The 14,476-nt window shown below is 36.4% G+C and overlaps 1 protein-coding gene across 1 annotated transcript in view; it reads left to right on the forward strand.

The window, feature by feature from the left end:
• SCAF8 (SR-related CTD associated factor 8) overlaps positions 1-14,476 on the forward strand; it is a 158,918-nt gene that overhangs the window by 86,336 nt on the left and 58,106 nt on the right. The window contains 2 exon segments of the mRNA XM_042940135.1: positions 1,133-1,351; positions 2,349-3,816. Coding sequence (XP_042796069.1) covers positions 1,133-1,351; positions 2,349-3,802 — 1,673 coding nt within the window. The 3' untranslated portion in view covers positions 3,803-3,816.

Raw genomic sequence — 14,476 nt, forward strand, 5'->3', positions numbered from 1 at the left:
GTTCAAGCCCCACGTCAGGCTCTGTGCTGATGGCTCAGAGCCTGGAGCCTGTTTCAGATTCTGTGTCTCCCTCTCTCTCTGACCCTCCCCCATTCATGCTCTGTCTCTCTCAGTCTCAAAAATAAATAAACGTTAAAAAAAAAAAATTAAAAAAAAAATGAAAATAAAATGGAATGTTCATAGGGGCTCTGGGGTGGCTAAGTCGGTTGAGTGTCCAACTTCAGCTCAGGTCATGATCTCATGGTTCATGGGTTCGAGCCCCCCCCAACCCGCCCCCGCTGTCGGGCTCTGTGCTAATAGCCCAGAGCCTGAAGCCTGCTTCTGATTCTGTGTCTCCTTCTGTCTGTTTCTCTCTCTCTCTCTCTCTCTCTCCCTCCCTCCCTCCCTCCCCCCCTCCCCCACTTGCCCTTAGTGTGGATGTGTGTCTCTCTCTCTCTCTCTCTAAAAATAAAAATAAACATTAAAAAATTTTTTTGGAAAAAAATTTTTAAAACATAGAATGTTCATACCTTTTTATTTGTAGTCCACATTACCGCTTATGTGATGGGTTTCTAACCTCATCTGATAAAAGTAGAGAATGTAAGGGCGTTAGTACATTATAATTTCAGGGGGTTTGAGCAGATTCGTATTGTTGTGTGTATTTGTCATTCTGCATGAATTATTTCTGTATATTCAGAATTCATGTACTGACATTCTTGGAAATTATGATTTTTTTTGTATTACTTCTTAAGTACTGGTCCATATTTTACTAAACACTTTAAAATATTTCCAAAAATTGTTTTCCCTGATTAAAAAAAAGTAAAACTTTCTAAATGTAACTTAGCCTCTTCATGATGACTGATTTGTCATTTTGAGCATCAATTATTATATAAGTGCTAGGTAATAAAGAGATGCCACAAAATGAAACAGACAAGCTGTGAGAAGTTAGTTTTCATTATAAATAAAATAGAGGGACCAGAAGAGAATTCAGTATGTCACAGTAACTGAGTAGTCTTACCAAACTGGGGAGAGAGGAGAGGAAGTCATTGAAAACTTTGGCAAGGGCAGTGTTGGTCATAGTTAATATTTTAACTTAACACATGATTTGCTTGCCTAATTAAATCTGAAATATATTTTCTCGCTCTTTAAACAGCCTTAGTGCAGCCGCCATTATCCATGACTCCAGAAACCGTGAAAGATGTTGGATTTGGTAGTCTTGTTTTACCGGGTGGTTCTGTTGCCAGCAATCTTGCTACTTCTGCTCTGCCAGCTGGAAATGTTTTTAATCCTCCAACTAAACAAGCAGAGCCTGAAGAAAAAGTACCTCATCTTATAGACCACCAGATTCCTTCTGCTGAAAACACCAGATCAGGTAAAACAAACAGATTCCCCAGAAATACAAAATTAAATCATAAGCACTACTCCTCTACATTGGTGTTTAATTCTGAGATGCCTTGCACATTTGTACCCAGTTCAGTGCACCAGTATTGAAGTGTTGCAATGTTTCAAAAGAGATCACTATCTCCTAAAATTTCTGTTAGAAAAAGCTGGCATTCTGTTCAGGATAGTGTAGATTTTGGCACCTTTAAGACCTTTCCCTTCCCTTTTTTTTTGGCCTATTGGGACTGCATCAATGTGTTGTTATCAAAATACAGTTTCACAGAATATGTATCCTTAGAGAAAGATTAGAACAAGCAAAGCTTAGGTATAAATAACTTACTTCTTCCGGCATTTTTCAGCCAGGTCTAAAAGAGAAGTATGATATTTCAAAGTAGCCAGTCCTCTTTTATGGCAGCACTGTTAGTATATTAAAATTTGTTTGTGCTTTAGAAAGACTTTTGTTAAAGGTGGAGAATTACTACAATACCTGACATTTTTATTAAACTTTAAATGTTTTGGGGCGCCTGGGTGGCTCAGTCGGTTGAGCGTCTGACTTCCGCTCAGGTCAAGATCTCACTGCTCGTGAGTTCGAGCCCCACGTCGGTCTCTGTGCTGACAGCTCAGAGCCTGGAGCCTGCTTCAGGTTCTGTGTCTCCCTTTCTCTTTCTGCCCCTCTCCCACTCATGCTCTCTCTCTCTGTCTCTCAAAAATAAACAAACATTAAAAAAAAAACAAAACCCACCTTTAAATGTTTTATGTAAAGATCTTAGGTAACACCCCACTTATGTCTTAATATATAAATTTCACTATGCATAGTAGTAATTTTAGCTTTAAGTTTTGTTTAGTATCTAGTGCATCTTGATTGTGGGGGATATAAGCAGCTAACTCTAGGCTAACTACTGGGAAATTAAAGCATTAGTAACTATAAATATAGTTTCCTTTTACATGAATGATTTTTATGTGTGTTATTTTTCCTTTTTCTGTTTTAGTGATTCCAAATGATATTTCAAGTGGCTCTGCAATTTTAGGAGGACAGCCACCAAATGTGACAAGCAATTCTGGAATTTTGGGAGTCCAAAGACCAAATGTGTCGAGTAATTCTGAAATTATTGGAGTCCGGCCATCTAATGTTTCCAGTAGTGCTGGGATTATTGGACCCCAGCCACCAAATATTCTAAATAACTCTGGAATTTTGGGACTACAGCCACCAACTGTGTCAAGTAGTTCTGGACTTTTGGGAGTGCTACCCCCAAATATTCCTAATAATTCGGGACTAATAGGAGTACAGCCACCAAATGTTCCGAACACTGCTGGACTTTTGGGAACACAGCCACCAGCCGGGCCTCAAAACTTACCCCCTTTAAATCTCCCTGGTCAAAGGATGCCTGCAATGCCAATGTTAGACATTCGTCCGGGACTAATACCACAGACACCTGGACCAAGATTCCCTTTAATACAGCCTGGAATCCCACCCCAGCGGGGAATCCCTCCCCCGTCGGTACTTGATTCAGCTCTTCATCCACCACCCCGTGGTCCGTTTCCTCCAGGAGATATTTTTAGTCAGCCAGAAAGACCTTTTCTGGTTCCTGGAAGACAAAGTGTAGACAATGTTACTAATCCAGAGAAAAGGATACCACTCGGGAATGATAACATTCAACAGGAAGGAGATAGAGATTACCGGTTTCCTCCCATGGAAGCCAGGGAAAGCATTAGTAGACCTCCCCCGGTGGATGTTAGGGATGTGGTTGGACGGCCTATAGATCCAAGAGAAGGTCCTGGAAGGCCTCCGTTAGATGGTAGGGATCATTTTGGAAGACCTCCTGTCGATATTAGAGAGAATCTTGTGAGGCCAGGCATAGATCATCTTGGTCGAAGAGACCACTTTGGCTTTAATCCAGAGAAGCCCTGGGGGCACAGAGATTTTGATGAGAGAGAACATCGGGTTCTGCCTGTCTATGGTGGTCCAAAAGGCTTACATGAAGAAAGAGGTCGATTTCGGTCTGGAAATTATCGATTTGATCCTAGAAGTGGTCCTTGGAACAGAGGATTTGGACAAGAAGTTCACAGAGATTTTGATGATCGCAGAAGACCCTGGGAGAGGCAAAGGGATAGGGATGACAGAGATTTTGATTTCTGCAGAGAAATTAATGGAAACCGTCTTGGACGAGATAGAATTCAAAACACCTGGGTCCCCCCTCCTCATGCTCGGGTTTTTGATTTTTTTGAAGGGGCCACTTCTCAACGAAAAGGTGATAACGTGCCTCAGGTTAATGGTGAAAATACTGAGAGACATGCCCAACCACCGCCTTTACCAGTACAGAATGATCCTGAACTTTATGAAAAACTGACATCTTCAAGTGAAATAAACAAGGAGAAGAGTGACACAGTTGCTGATATAGAAAGTGAACCAGTGGTAGAAAGCACAGAAACTGAGGGGACATAATCATCACTCAGTAGGTAAAAGATACCTTTTGTAAAGTTGTCATCTCTCTGTAATAGATTAATGGCTGACTGGACCATAGTTGTTCACTTTTGTCTGCCAGAATTAAGTTAATCTGATGTTCATGTTCACCTTTCTCTTAAAATAATTGTACAACTGACTTGTATAGACATTGTTCTTAATATGAACATGGTAGGTAAACATTTTTTTATTTTTCTGATAAAATATAAATGTTGCCCCCAGATTCTTTTAACTTCAAGGAAATGAATAACAGCTTGTCAGAGACTTCCTATGGAAGAAAGAATTTTTTTAGATACTACCATTAGGTTGGATATGGTAATAGATATATTTCAAAATAGCAAGTGGTGGTATATCTTATCCATATCTTTAGGCTGCTGCAGAATTTTAAAGTAATAGACAAAGCTGTGATATTTTATGCAAAGACTGGCTCTAGATATTTGAGGAGCACAATACAGAGATTTTAAAAAGTGATTTTGTAAAATCTACACTATGGTCTCTGTTTCTCCAAAGTAAGTGTTTGTGATTTGTTCCTCATACTGCAGTGAGTAAAAAAGAAAAAAAAAAAAAAAAAAAGAAAACAACATAAATATTAAAGTACGTTTCAATGTTGGGTGAATTTTGTTTTTAGATGCCAATAAAACTTATTTGTTTGATAACAGTGTTCTAGGAATTGTATTTTTTTAATCTACAAATTCTTAAAACGTTGGATCATTAGCAGCATGTGCTTAGTTGTTGCAGAAGTTTTTTTATTACTCTTGATAACAATGAAGAACTGTGTGGTGGAAAAACATGTACTTTGATATAAAAATCATGCAGTCTCATTAGTATGTATGTAATATCTGTATATATTTATTGTGTAAATCCTATGTAGATTTTTCTGTTTCTCTGTATGTCTGTCTTCATGTACATACAGAGAAAAATAGTTGATAGTTTAGATTATAAAATATTCTTTAAAATCGGATAGAAAATTAGAGAAATTTGGCTAATTGACAATGCTCATAGTCAAAACTCTTAGCCTTTATGAAGGTAAAATAAGAAATATTGTAAAGAAATGCATTGACAGTTTGGCAATTCTTTTTTAACATAGTTAGGCATGAAGCCAGAGTTAGCATGGAGCCAGAATTCACATAAATGCTTGCATTGCTTTGTTTCACATTATATTTGCTATTCTGCATAGATAGTGCTAGTACTAAAGTACTTCTTGGTCACTTGCCTGAGGTGAATTTCTTAATTGCACAGAATATATAGAGGTGTTGATGGATTTAAAAACATTATATTTCAGGAACAAAGTGTCCATCATGTGTTCTGTAGGCTGCGGGTAACACTGTTCAGATTAGCCTCCAAGGTAAACTGAGTAGCAGAAAAATTGGGGATTGGTTTCCTATTTATTTATTTATTTTTGCTTTTAATTTTCATTTATTTGCTATTTGTTTCTCCTTTGGGTTTTACATATATATACATATATTAAAAACCATTGGTGTTTTTTTTTTTCATTCCTAATGAAGGCTTTTATTTGGTCCTATGAATAGTCCTTTTGTTTCCTATGCATTCCCAGCCACTCATCATTTGCTCTATTTCTCTAAAATTCTTAAGCTACATTTGTCAAGCCTGCCTAAAATAAGGATAGAACACACCAGCCCTCTAAAGTTGGATTTAAATGTAAATTTAAAATTGGATTGGTTTGGCTTACCTCTTGATAATCTAAACAGCTGTAAGAGCTTTAAGGTTGGTTCCTGGCCAAAAATCAAGTCATTTCTTCTTAAAGGTTCTGAACAGAAATAGTACATTATTACTTTTGTTATGTGAAAAAGTGGGTAAGCGTGGAAATTTGGTGTTTATTTTTAAGGTAATTCAATATAGTCCAGCAATTTGAGTTGGTTTCAGATCTTTTCCTTAGGGTAACAGGAAAAACTGTGACAGTGGTGCAAAGTATTAACGTTCAGGAATGATTAGCCTTGTCCTTAAGGAAATTATATTGACTGGGATTTCAAACTACTTTAGTTGTATTTACCATTATTAAAATTAAGTGATATTCACTTGGATTAAGTAGCAATAAAAAATGTAGACTTTTCAGTGACTTTTGATCCCAAGTTTTTAATCACTGCTGGGCCTTCATGTGTAAACTTGAAAACAAAATATGTAGAAGCATCGCACTGGTTTGAAGATTCTGGTGGTGACAGTTAACCTAATCAGTTGTCAGTAGTGTATCTAGAAACCTATCTTGGGAGTGTGTGACACTCTTAAAATAGGTCGAGAAAAATTTATGTCTACTCGTTCTCACTTTGTCCTTATTTTGTAGTATAGTATTTAAGTGAAAGGATATTACTCATCCTTATACTGCATTTCCGAAGTTTGTATTTACGTTCACCAGTTTTTTGAATGATGGAGAGAAATTAATTGTCTTTGATTAAGTTTGACGTAGAACCTATCGTGTTTTTGATGCGTTTGATCCCAGTGCTGTCACTAGAATACTAGCCAGTAGAAATAGCAAGGAGTGACCTGACCACTTGAGTACAGTTGTTCGAAGTGCTGCAGGCAGTATCTACATGAGCCACCAAATCAATAGTGTCTTGATTTGTGATGTGTTAGAGAACAATATGACTCTCAGTATAATAGACTACAGTTTTAGTAGATGCTTTCTAAATGTTTTTTTTGCCTTTAAACATTTCGTTAAACATTGGCTTCTGTTTATAGCATAAATACATACAGTGCAGTTTGATCATTTATATTGCAGTTAGAAACTTGTTTTACAGCACAGCAGTCATCTGCAGCACATTGTAGGTGGAATGCTAAATTTATTTCAGTATGTAGGATGGGAAATGTTTAGCATTGGAAGGTGGAATAGTATAAAATTATTTGTTTAAAACTCTGGAAATGACTTTATATAATATTTAATTGATAACATTTGTTCATTATTTAAGCTATTACATTCTTACCAGAGTTTCTTTTGTCCTGATAATTTAGTGGTCTCGTTAAATGTATTGGCCATTTTCACTCATATAAAAGATTATAGTTTATGGAGCCACACGTTTAAGGTTGTTTTGGGGTGGGTCAGTTTTATTACACTCAAAAAGAAAAACTTACATCTTTCAGTTTGAAAAAGTATTTTTTTTATAAACACCATTGTTCATCAGATCTAAGGTGCCATTTATTGTAAGAAGCATCGTTCAGGAATAAAAACTGTTTCCAGCATGACATGCCAGTGATTATGAGACCCATCCTATTTCGGAAATGTCAAATCTAATGGTGTCTTAGAATCAAAGAAATGCGGTATTCATTATGAACTTTATATAGATATATATATAATCCCTTATTCATTGAGTGATTTAAAGAACATTTTGATGTTTTTTTTGTCATTGTATATATTTCAAATGGGCACAACTTTAAAGAAAAAGTAAATTTTAATATCCAATTAAAAATAATTTTGTTATACCTTATGTGCCTTTATTATTACTTTATGGGGTGCTATATTAATAAAATGTTTTAAGGGCTTTTAACTTTCAGAGAAAGGAAACATTAAAATTTTTCTCTTTAAATGTTTTACATAATGTAGAAGAGGAGAAGCAAGTATCTTTCTATTCATTTTTAAGATAGGCAAAATTAAAAACTAAATATTTGTAAATACAATAAATACTGCAGTGTGGCAGAGAATTATAAATGTTTCCTTAATTGAGGATGCTGTGGTTTTATAAAACTATAACTTAAGTTTTTTAAGCACTAAAATTTTAATTTTCCACTTCAAAAGAAATAAAGGTTACTACTTTTTAATGGGAGATTTAAATACAAGACACCTTGGTTTAGCAAAACTTTCTGGAATTAGAATTCAAAATTAACGGCCCAGATTGTTTTCTTTAGGGGGGTGTATACTTTAAATAGGGATGTACATATTGAAAACAATTAGAAATACTCTGTCTCTGTGGTTCTCAGACAAGAAATATACAACAGAATCACCTGTGGAAATAGGAGGTGGGGGGATGTCACCACAGACTTACAAATACAGAATCCCCTAGGAAGATACATATTTTTACACACACACACACACACACACACACACACACACACACACACACTCTCTCTCTCTCTCTCTCTCTCTCTCTCTCTCTCTCTCTCTCTCTCTCTTCCCTCGGTGTATATGTATGCTTTTTAGACCCCCACAAACTACCACTTCAAATAGATTAAAACATGTAAATACTTAATATGCCATGCACTTGAGATTCTTCAAAAAAATTTTAAGTAAAATACTTTGGTAATATAAAAATTATTTTTAATGTTTCAATAAAGTATATACTTGTGGCAGTTGGCATTGGAGTATGAATAAAAAATAGAGAAGTCATTATCACAGTTCTAAACTCATTAAAGCATTAAGAATCAATCTAAAAGATGAATTAAGGGAAGAAAGGCATGGAAGGAAACATCTTGACATGGTTTTATAGGAAGTGTTTTTGACTCAATTGAGACTTAATTATAGGATACCTCAAAGAAAAATTTACTTGATTTAAATGCTTTGATTATGGAAAGGGACCCTTTGGGACAAGATTGTGAGTGTCAAATTTATCAAGGACTAGTAATATTTCTAGTAGGATTACTTAGATGTGGTTGCATGTCAGAAACTAACGCAGATCGGTGGTTTATTTTGCATGAGCTTTGCTGAGACATTTTTCTTCCCCTCTACTTAATTCTCTCCTGTTTTGGGGTTCTCTTTTCATTCTGTATGTACACTTAGAATTACTCTGCCCTGTTCTAATCATGCTATAGAACAAATAATCTGAGTAACTTGTAAACTGTAACAGTAGATCAAGGGGTAGAATTGTGCTAATGGACTAAGTTTACATCATAGAAGCGGTAGGTGCATCGGATAGTAGGATTGTAGCAGGATTCTCACACAGTCATGACACCAAGGCTTTTCTTTCCAGGAAGCAACTTTATTCATGCCAGCCAGCATGGCTCCGTTGTGTTCGTACCCTAAGAACTGAGCCCCGAACGCCATGTGGCATAGTCTTTTATGCATTTTTGACTTCTTTGTTTTCCATATATGGTAACACACAAACATGCAGTCTGATTCAGTGGTCTCATGTTACAAGGTCGTGAGCGAGGTTATGTTCCTGTGTAGCCAGGTTGCCTTGAGGGTTTTTGTTTTTTGGGTTTTGTTTCTTCATTTTTTAGGGAGGGGACCCTACCACAGGATGACCTATAGTGAAGGAAGTGGAGGAGGGAACTCTTATGCACAGAGCTCACTAGATGGTAGAGAGTAAACTTACAACTTGTGGCTTTGAGCCCTGAATTCATGAGAAGTAGAGTCTAATGAGCGCGTTACTCTGGCATAGCAATGGCAGATATGTTGCACTTGGTTGACCTGTGTTGTTTGGCCCTCTCCACACTCCATGGGAGCTATCACTATTTTGTCCTACTTTTCTGCCTTTCTCCGAATTCTCCAATCCTTCTCGGGGCACCTGGGTGGCTTAGTTGGTTAAGTGTCTGACTTCTGCTCAGGTCATGACCTTGCAGTTCATAAGTTTGAGCCCTGCGTCGGGCTCTGTGCTTGACAGTTCAGAGCCTGGAGCCTGCTTCGGATTCTGTGTCTCCCCCTCTCTCCCTCTGTCTCTCTCCCTCTCTCTCAAAAATAAATAAGCATTAAAAAAAAAAATGTAAAAAGCGTCATCATAGCACTCCAGCCTCCTTTTTGACCCTTTATTCCAAGCAAGGACTATCAGTTGGATATAATTGTATTGAAAGCAGTTTGCTGCCCCTTGGCTTAGCGGTTTCTAGGGTCATTTCTAGTGTTTAAACACCTTGAGTATATGAAATAAATTTTCTCCTCTGTAAAAGACCACTTGAGGAAGCCAGAGGAACAAAAGGAAAGACTAACAACATTGGAACTTTTTAAGAGACCACAGATTTCCATGCCATTAGGTTTTCAAAACTATTTCTAACATTTGCTAGATATATATGTCTTTTAGACAAGTTACTGTGCCTCCAAGCATCATTTCTTAATAACTAATCTGCACGGTTACATTTTTAAAATGGTCATTGGTGATGTTAGCTAGTACTTAATAGACGTGTACTATGTGACAAGAACTGGGATAATTTTATTACCTGTATAAGACTCATGACAATCTTGTATTTTAATACCTATTTTGCTAACAAGCCTGTCACAGATTTATTTCCCAGGGTCACCCAACTTGTAAATACTTGAGGAAAGATTGAAACCCAGGTTTATCATTTTGAAAAATGAGCGTGTAGCACCTGCTAAGGTTCGAGACATACATGGCAGAGGCTCACCAACTGTTAGCTCCTCTTCTCTTTAAAAGGCAAATAAAACAATAAAAAGATGAAAGGCAAATAAATTTGTGCAGGCAGACATAAACTTGAACAGCCAGTCTTCTCCTTCTAGGATAAGGCTTCATTTAAACACTAAACTGAATTTGTATTTTCCTTATTACAAGTACCTGTGGGACTCTCTCCTTTTCCTATAGCTAAATAATCACTCCAGCTGCATTTTCTTAGATTCTGTTTTCAGGGTTTGGGTTTTTCTTAAGGTTATGCTATGATATAATATGGTTAACTTTCTTAAGATGGTATTTTGAGGTTTTTGTTTTTGTTTTTGTTTGTTTTTAATGTTTTATTTATTTTTGAGAGAGACAGAGACAGAGCACAAGAAGGGGAGGGGCGGAGAGAGAGGGAGACACAGAATCCGAAGCAGGCTCCAGGCTCTGAGCTGTCAGGACAGAGCCCTATGCAGGGCTTGAACGGATGAACCACAAGTTCATGACCTGAGCCAAAGTCAGATGCTTAACCGACTGAGCCACCCAGGTGCCCCAATAACATGCTATTTTGGAGGCAAGTTTGTATTGCACTGATACTAAGTAAGATTTTTTTTTTACTGCAACTTTCCCACAAATAAAATATCAAAACTTATTTATCTTTTAAAATGTTTAAATATATGTAAAGCGGAGCCAATGGTTGCTTGCAAGTTTATATTTTAGATTGTGGCTGTAGGAGCTCCTGTCAAAATTTGGCATTTATACACTCTATGTATTGACAAAACTTAGTAATCCGTTTTCTTGTGTATAAAGCTCCTGTATTAAGAATATTCCATGGCTTGAATTAAGTGAAATATGTCAGGTTGTCTTTACACATAGTAAGCATTCAGTATTGGTCTTTATTCACCACTTGAAATCAGGCAGTTTTAGAGCCCAGCTCTGTTGTCTTTGATAGCAGTGGATAATTTGCAGTCATTTTACTTTTCTCAAATATATAATCTGATTCTAGGTTTTCTTTCTCTTCAAGTCTTCTGTTCAAATCACGAAACTTAGATTCATTTAAGTTTTAATTCATAGCATGTTCTGGTGCTGGCCTTTGATCACCTTTTCCCAAGTCTTTGGACAGATGACTTTAAACATTGTGGCCATATTACTGGCTAATTTGCATGTCAGGGGAACATGCTTATTATATTTGTGAGATTTCTATTTCTACTAATCTTGTCAAAGGTAATTATTATTTTACTTATGATTATTACATGAAATAAAAAGTTCTGCATTTGAACAATGAGTTTTTAGTAACAGGAGTCTTATGTTTATTACTGAACTTTGGTCAGTTTGCATATTAATAAGAATGTTAGTAAATCAGAAGACTTGTGATGAGTAAAATTAACCTTTGAAAGTATAAGGGATAAAACTGTTTCAGAATTGATCTTTTTGTGATGACTGAAATTAGTTTGGACCTTTTAAATAGGAGAGGGTAGCATTTACCATCTCCGTAAGTTCTGAAAAGCATCACATCTTATATAGTGTGGTCATACCCAGGATAAGGATTTAGAGATTGCTAAGTAGTTAAACTATCAGGGCTTACGTTAGGACATTTTTAAAAATTTACTTAATAATATTTTAACTATAGCCCTTTGTTTTTATCATACTACTTTATGAATTGTTAGCCAAATGACCACAAGTTAAAATACATTCTCACTGCAGGGAGAGAAGGGCTTGGGTACGGAGAGGCTTAACATTTTTGACCTCTGTGTTGTGAACACTGTACATAATTTATCTTCAGAAATACACTGTTTGGTAGGATTGTTACCTCTTTTTTACAAATGAAGAAGCAAATTCAAGTCCAGGGTTAAACGGATTTAATTTGCACAGGTGTTTGATGCCAGGTTTTGCTGACTCTGAAGCTATGCTTTACTTTAAAAGATGCTGTTTTGGAAAGGTAGATTTTAATTGATGACCTGTGTAATTAGTTTCCTGCTATAACAACATTGCCAAACATCGGGGGTCTTGGAACAACAGAAACTTAGTCCCTCACAGTTCCAGAGGTGAGAAGTCTGAAATCAAGGTGCTGGCAGAGCCATGCCTCTCTCTGAAGGCTCCGGAGGAGAATCCTTCCTTTCCGCTTCATAACTTCTGGGAGTTTTAAGCAGTCCTTGGTGTTCTTGACTTGGAGATGCACCTCAGTCTCTGCCTCTGTTGTCAGATGATGGGCCGTCTTCCATCTCGTGTCTTCACATCATCTCTGTGTGTGTCTGTGTGTGTCTAAATTCTCCTCTTATAAGGACATCAGTTCTGTTGGATCAGGAGCCCACCCTACCCCAGTATGGCCTCATCTTAGCTAATTACATCTACAGTGACCCTATTTCCAAATAAGGTCACATTCTGAGGTACTGGGAGTTAAGACTTCAACATATATTTTTGGAGGACACAAGTCGTAACAGCCTAGGACTGAATTCTGTAACTATTGAAGATCTAAGTAAACAGACCTTGAAAAATTTAAAACACACACAGTGGGAAAGGTAGTCACATTTTAGAGTGACAAAACACATCTTTATTGAATTCTATTTTTAAATTACTTTGGGTATTACAACGGTCAAATCTCTAGTACAAGAATTGCAAGCCGTTAAAACGCAGTAGCACTGCCTAGCTTTTTAGATGAATTTGTAATGCCCATAGTATAAAAGTTAATTTCTTTAGTAATAATTGAATTAAAAGAATTTGGAAAGAAGATGCTGTACTATTAGTATTATATAGCAAAGAATCTTTTTACTGCAAATTATTCTTGCATTAAAAAAATTGACTTTAAAAAGTGGAGGTTTTTTAAAAACTTTATTAAATATAGCTACCCTGAAAATTGCTATGTGTCTTTCCGTTTCACTTCTGTTTGTTTTAAATAGTTTAGCATTTTCTTTTTTGTCTACTCATTAAAAATTTACCTTAAGTGATAGGACTATCACTTTGCCATTTCAGTGGTTTATCAGAAATTAGTTTTATTATTTGCCAAATAAATAACCAATTTATTTGCTATTTTTATTTAGTGTTACAACCTTAATACATTTCTCTATTTCTTTTGGTAGAATTAGCACAATTTGTATTTGATCAAGTAAAAAGAACTTTGTATCAACTGAAGTCAAAGTTACATGAATATATAGGTCTTTACTAAATAGGTGTCTTAACAAAGGCCCCTGTGACTTCATAGAAATTCGGACAGTTCTTCTTGTTTTTGTTTGAAGAACACCAAAGCACTTAAAACACTGCCTGGCATGTCATATTACATAGGTGTTCACTATTGTAATTGTGGATAATGGCCAGTAGAGACTTAGGGACATGCAAAGTAGTGTTGTATTGGTTGCAAATAATTAAGGGATTATTTGTACAGATTTGAATATTCAAAATGAGGAAAGAGAGGATAGGGGAGTTTTGTGTGGTTCTTGGAGCTTTATAGGCCTTTTGAGACTTTTTTTTTTTAACCTCCAAAGCTTCAACTCCTCAAGTTTATTTGTCTGGTGCTTTAGGCTAGTGGCAAGCATCCTGTTGGCCCAAGTGGCTTGCCTGTCATGAAGAGGTGGCTGTGGTCTAATAACAGGAAGAACAGTTAAAAAGCTTCCTTCCTGGGGCACCTGGGTGGCTCAGTTGGTTGAGTGTCTGACTCTTGATTTTGGCTCACGTCATGATCGCAGAGTCATGGGATCGAGCCCTGTATCAGCCTCTACACTGAACACGGAGCCTGCCTGGGATTCTCTCTCCCCCACTCCGCCCCCCCCCCCCCCCCCCCCCCGTCCCTCTCCCCAGTTCATGCTTTCTCTCTAAAATAAAATTTTTAAAAAGTCTCCTTCCTTTTGTTAATTGCTTAAATATATCCAGATAGTAGTAATTCAGTGGTTAAAAATAGAGCATTCCTCATTTTTTTATTCAATAAAGCAGGAATTCGAGTTTTAAGAGTATACATTTTTCATGAGACTTGAGAAAGGCTAATTAGAAATGAAGAAACGATTTACACTCCTATGAATATATTCATGCTAAAAATGTTGTTAATCACTGAAATAAACTAAATACTTCCTTAAATCGTGTCTGACTCAGTCCATTGAATGGGAAACCACAGTTAGAAAAATGATTTTCCAGTTTGTTATTAGATCTCCTTATTTGATACTAAGAGTTTGAAAAACATTTAATCCCAAAATAAGTCTGTCAAATAAAATTTGAGATCCAAGAGATTATCTGTTGGAGGAGAGGAGTAAAGTTACTTAACTACTGCCAATTCTGAAATCTCTAGTCACTCATAGTAGCCAGTTTAAGAAGATACATAGGATTCTTGACGCCATTAGCAATCACAAAATGCAACAGTAACTAGTTATCTGTACTTTTAAATGTGAAGCAGTAATTTTTAAATCAT

Source organism: Panthera leo, chromosome B2, assembly GCF_018350215.1.
Source record: "Panthera leo isolate Ple1 chromosome B2, P.leo_Ple1_pat1.1, whole genome shotgun sequence".
NCBI classification, from domain to species: Eukaryota; Metazoa; Chordata; class Mammalia; order Carnivora; family Felidae; genus Panthera; species Panthera leo.